Source organism: Dioscorea cayenensis, chromosome 16, assembly GCF_009730915.1.
Source record: "Dioscorea cayenensis subsp. rotundata cultivar TDr96_F1 chromosome 16, TDr96_F1_v2_PseudoChromosome.rev07_lg8_w22 25.fasta, whole genome shotgun sequence".
Taxonomy (NCBI): Eukaryota; Viridiplantae; Streptophyta; class Magnoliopsida; order Dioscoreales; family Dioscoreaceae; genus Dioscorea; species Dioscorea cayenensis.
The window spans coordinates 8,174,540-8,180,299 of record NC_052486.1 but is presented as its reverse complement, the minus strand read 5'-3'; the positions used below and the strand labels follow the sequence as shown (position 1 = coordinate 8,180,299).

At 44.0% G+C, this 5,760-nt stretch overlaps 2 protein-coding genes across 2 annotated transcripts in view; both read left to right on the top strand.

Annotated features, from left to right (window-relative positions):
• The first annotated feature begins 76 nt into the window (after positions 1–76).
• Positions 77–5,760, top strand: part of LOC120278871 (NADH-ubiquinone oxidoreductase chain 5) — a 7,965-nt gene continuing 2,281 nt past the window's right edge. Inside the window, 1 exon segment of the mRNA XM_039285618.1 lies at positions 77–5,760. This exon segment is cut by the window's right edge and continues 13 nt beyond it. Within this exon segment, the coding sequence (XP_039141552.1) occupies positions 5,545–5,760 (216 nt within the window). The 5' untranslated portion in view covers positions 77–5,544.
• Positions 2,515–3,424, top strand: LOC120278490. The gene is made up of 3 exons (XM_039285278.1): positions 2,515–2,700; positions 2,885–3,133; positions 3,233–3,424. The coding sequence occupies exons 1-3, from the start codon at positions 2,515–2,517 to the stop codon at positions 3,422–3,424; spliced, it is 627 nt and encodes a 208-aa protein (XP_039141212.1).

Sequence of the window (5,760 nt, the reverse complement as noted above, 5' to 3'; positions counted from 1 at the left end):
TTATAAGTCTCTTTGGTGTCGGCATTTTGGTCACTGAGGAAATCAACCTCCATCTGGGGATGAATGCGCTCTTAGGACAAAAAAAAGAGGCTCTTAGCCTTTCGGACTTGCCCTGCCAAAACCTTGATTATTGGATTTCCTGCTTACCCGCTACAAAAAGAGACTTTTCTTTTTGAGGTAAGCTTAGAAAAGAAAGACCTGGAAAAGCCGGTGCTTAGGCAGACGTCCCAAGGTAAGAGCAGACTAATCCACTTTTTGCCAAAATGTATATCCGTAAATCTCTCGGTCTAGGCATAGGCTGGAAAGGAAAGCAGTTAATCGCTATCTGGAATTACTGCCCCTTTCGCTACCAAGAAAGAGTAAACTCGAACGAGAGTCAAGAAAGAAGGGTAATAAGGTTCTTTAGCCAATCCCAGGGAATGGTACAAAGCCAATAGATGGGGGGGCCTCCTCGCATATCAAGAACTTGCTGCTATTGGGAAGACTCCTTACCCCGGCATTGCCCTAAAACACTCATATTAAAGCACCAACCGTTATCCCGCATCTAGAGAGATTCCTAAGAGTTAGAATCTGATCTGCGGTGCGGCATTTGGGCAAGATCTTAAGTATGAAAGTACAGGAAGCATGTAGTCAGAGTTGTTGGCCCCATTTCCTTTCTTAGGGGAATATCTGCTCTTGTATTGGATTCGGCATCAAGCCGATGTGGCACTGATGACTTTAAAGTCCTTTCTGCTTTGACAGAGCTTCAAGCAATTGTCCAATTGGTAGGACCAAGAGCCTTTCCGGAGTAAAAAAGGAATGGCTCCTTCATGCCCATGTATAATGCCGCTCAAGCGCAATAGTGACATCTTGGATCAGTTGTGAAAGAAGGAACTTAACCGATCCTGCATTACTTTCTTGCTAGCCATTTCGCATAGCAGGTCTGGTGGGCATCTTATGTCTTTCACAATCCGCGGAAGTAGATAGGACTGTGTTGACTGAAGCTTTCGGTGCCTAGCGCCGCGGAATCAGAAATTAACAGAGCAGAGACAGCAGACGACGATGAAACTATCTCAAATACAAATAAAATAAGGGAATGCCACCCGCTTCCACTCTAGTTGAAAGCCCTTTTTCAAAAGAAAGGAATTGATAGACCAATGTGGGTTCCAAACCTCACCTTGACTTCAAGCGAATAGTGCCTCGAAAAGGCCGATGAAAGCATCTCATTAGCATGTCCTTGCCAACGGCTTCAAGTCTTCTTTTCATTTCATGCCCAAGCCTTCAAGGCTGCCAACTATCCAAAGCAAGGAGCTTAGCTTATTGCCCTGGCCCTGGAACGCTACTAGTAACTGACATTTTTTAAAGCAAGGAACTTCTTTACCACGGTCTTACAGAATAAGGTCTTACTTCATCCGCTGCTCTTAGGAAGAATGAATCCACTGCTGGTGGAAGGTTTCAAGGAATTGAATCAGAAGCATGGAATAGGACAAGGTTTACGTTATGCCTGAATCTAAGAGCAGTAGGAGGTTTAATCAATAGTAGAAGATATCCACGAGCAGAATGAATGAAGGCAATCCTTGAATCGATGGACAGAAGGAGCTTTGAGCAAACCTGTTGAGGAAGAGAAGGGGAATGAAGCCTGTTGGTTGATGCGGATTACCGTCGTGTCTTACCTTCTTATCCGTCGATTGCTAGTATGGAGAGAGGGAGAGGAGAAGGAAAGGAGTAGGATTCGCACTAATCAGACTATCTAGAACCCCAAGGAGCACTAGACTGATTTTTTTATAGCAGTACCTTATTAAACAGTAGCAGTTGCAATAGGATAAGGTAAGGCACGCAAGTCACTTCTTGCACTAAGGCAAGGTTTAGAATCCACATGGGGAAGGGAATGAGCTGGTGCTATAATAGGAATAGGCATTTGCCTTTGAGGTTGCAACTCGATTCTTTTCTTTTTTAAAGAATAGGTTGCTTTGTGCAATTGAAGATGAATCCGCTTCGACGGAAGAGAATACAGGAATAACCGTTGTTCACGTAACCGCTCTTGTCTTCATATCAGCTCTTGCTGTTGTTGGAATAACAGCTGTTGGGATCTTATCCGCTGCTTGGCTCTTTCCTGTGTTAGCACGAATCGGTTCAAAATAGGTTGTTTCGGAAGAGAAGAAGAGAATAAGCTCTTTGAAAGAATAAGCTGTTCATAGAGCCAACCTGTGAATCTAGGTAGCACTTTCTTTGACAGGCTTGCACTTCAGATTTGTCCATTTGACCGGGGATTTCCAGGTCCTTTATAAGAAGAAAACGAGAAGGAAAGGACGAAGGAGAGTTTAAGAAGCGAACGAGGATAAAATCCGAGATAATCTGCCTATGCCTCCTTAGCTTCGGCTTTGACCTTCCCTTTGGGAACGGATCATGAGACCATCATCATCACAAAGCAAGGAACTCCAGCCATAGATATGAAAGATCAGTGGCTCCAAGAACTTGTGAGAGAAGCAGGAAAAAATAGAGAAGGAAGCCCAATCTGATGAAGTTCGCGAGGTGATGCTCGCCGACGCGGCCGAAGAGTTCGATGATGGGAATCCATGGTTTGACGACATCAAGAATTATCTAGAAGATAAGATGGATCATTCCCCTAGTTTGCTACGGCAGATGATAAGAAGGCAATCAAGCGGATGGCGACGAGGTACACCTAAAGAGGAGGAATTTGATATCGATATTCATACAACGGTGTCCTCCTGAGATGTGTGGATGATAATGAAGCCTGGAAGAAGCTCATTACGGCGTCTGTGCCGGTCACGTCAATGCTCAGATGCTGGCCAAGAAGATCATGAGGCAGGGCTATTATTGGCCCATACTTTAAGAAAAGAAAGAAGACTCCAGTATCTATGTTCTGCGGTGTATCAAATGCCAGATCCATGCTCCAGCATCCTCACTTCATCCTCTGACGTCACCCTGGCCATTCTCTATGTGGGCCTTAGATTTGATTGGGCCCCTCGAAAGCACAGTTGAGAATACCAACCGGCATGCCTTCGTCCTCACTGCTACTGAATACTTCAGAAAATGGGCGGAAGCCGAATCCTTCGTACATGTCAAAGCTTCTACCCTCGTGCGGTTCATTAAAAAGAACATCATCACTCGCTTTGGTGTACCCAAGATGCTGGTAACAGATAACGGGCTACAGTTCGTCTCAGGCGAGTTACAATAATGAAATTATGTGACAGGGATTACATTTAATTTTTTCATTAATCCTCACCCCCAGGGCAATGGTCAAGCAGAGGCTACAAACAAGACGCTGATGAAAATAGTGAAGAAGACGTTCGAAACTCATAAAGCGTCTGATTTTCCCGAAAAACTTCTCGATGCTCCGAGGGCTTCTCGAACTTCCATCCGCACTCCAACCGGTCAAACCCCGTACGCACTCACATACGGAATGGAACATATGAGATCTTGATTCCCTCTCTTAGAGTTGAACTAAAAAAAATTCATTAAGATGAAAAGAGAGAAGCTCTTCTTTCTTCAGGTCTAAGGGCCTTCCCCGCAGGCTAGCTCTGATTTAAGGAACGAGGGTTTTCTATTCCATCTAAGGTCAGGTTCCAAGCAGGTTAGCCCTGATTCATAGGATGGATTGGAAGTTTTGGTTTGACTGATAGATTTGAGCTCTAAGTGGGTCAGCCTGCCTGTCTGTCTGTGCTCGAGATGCACAAAAGGGCAACCAGGGCTATATTTCAACTGATGGGCCTATTTTTCTAGCTACTTTAAACGTTTACGCCTGTTGTCGTTCGTTCTACCAGAGGTCACTAAAACTAAAAAAATTGCTCCATGCATTGAAAAACAATCCCTGTAGGACCATGTGTAGACAATACAAGATGATAGAAGTCTTGTTACGCGTGCAGACCTTCTCTCGTCTTGGATTTAGTTAGCACTTAAGGGACAAACAAGGCTGTTACACATGATCTCATGGCCTACTTCTTCCTGGTCTCCTCTCCAGAAGGGCTTAACTGAGTCTAAGCTATTTTTTCTTACTTAGCTTGGCACGGCGTTGACGTCTAACTCAAAGCTTGGATGCACCCCTTCCCTGTTCCCACTTCTCCCAACCCTGCCCCACTTTTCTTGCAAAAGAAGAAAAATCCACCTTTGGAACTAGTCGAAATTCTTTTGTGATCAGCGATGTTTTCTCATAGAACTGCGAGAGCAGTCACAATCTTTTGAGATGCAAGGCAAGATTAGCAAGGGGAGCTCACTATCGCCGGGGCTTATGAACATCTTTTTGCATTCATTTGATCTTGTCTATTGTTGTGAAAGGAGTCTTTAAAAGTCTTCAGTGCAGTGACTAAAAAAAAAAGATATTTCCTTTTTCCATGTGAAAGCAAAACCCCTCTCAGTGCGGGTCCCCAGTAGTCAGAGCAAGACCCGGAAGATTTAGAATAAGAAAGAAAGAGGTAACAATACATTGAAAACAATAGATCTAACAAGGCAAAGCCTAAAAAAACAAGAGAAAAATCTTTGACAAAATCTCTATTGGTTAATTCTGCTTTTATGACGAGTAAAGTGTAGCGCAACGAAGGCCCAATGAGAGTTTAAGTAAGAATAGGGTGAAGCGGACCCTTTCAAGTACTATCCTAGGCGCAAAGCCGGAGAAAGAAATGGAGTGTTTTTCCAATCCGCTTGTGAGCGTCTGTTGTTTCAACAAGAGCTCAGTTATTTGAATAAAGAAGGCGTTTCGTTGGCCTTCGGCCTGAAAAAAGTGTGAAGGTTGAGATAGGTTTCAAAGCTCCTATTATTGGATGTAGTCTTTGTTCCATTTTAAACTGCTGCTCTGTGGGTAGGCGTGTCCCTGTCTCTTATCCAAGATAGAAAGACCTCTTTTTTCAGTGGCTTAGCTTGAATTGGATTGATTTGAAGCCTACCCCCGTCCATAAATGATAGATTGATTGACCCGCCCTGAAAGGGGAAACTTTTTCGCATATTGGATATCGAATAGAAAACGCATGCGAAAGGCATCTCTTTCATTGCCCTAGCTCGGCAATGAGTACCTTCTCTTCCTGAGTACGCATCAGAAGAGAATCTCTTTGGTTGCCCAGCTTGGACTGCGTATCGCATCTCAAGTACGCATGCAAAAGACTCACTTACCGAGGGACAAGAAAGAAAGCCCTTTCGCTAAGAACTTACCATGATATCTTCATTTACTTGCAGGGGAGGTAGAATAGAACTCACTGGCAAAAAAAATGCAGCTTGACGTTTTTGCCATGCTAGAGCCGGGGTAAGAAGAGTTTGATCCTGGCTCAGAACGAACGGCCTTCCTTTGGTTTCAGGGGGAGGGGGGTTGGAATACACAATTGAATAGTCCTTAGTTGCGAGCGAGTGTATTTAGTTTCATGCATTTTGCTGAAAAAAACCGACCCACCATATCGCGTATGCCTAGGGGCTGAACGAAAGAACTCCCGGCCTCCATTTATATATGCTTAACACATACATGTGTGACTTTTTGTCTTGTGAACTTCCCTTTATCAATGACAGGCCGCTCTTTCATTGTCTGATTTTTTGCTTTGATGAAGACACTCGATCTATCTTATGTATCTACTTATTGTCTTTTTGCCTCTGCTCGGTAGTTCCGTAGCCGGTTTTTTCGGACGTTTTCTAGGATCAGAAGGAACCGCTATAATGACCACCACGTGCGTTTCATTTTCTTCGATCTTATCTTTTCTTGCTTTTTATGAAGTAGCACCGGGAGCTAGTGCTTGCTATCTCAGAATAGCTCCATGGATCTCATCGGAAATGTTTGATGCT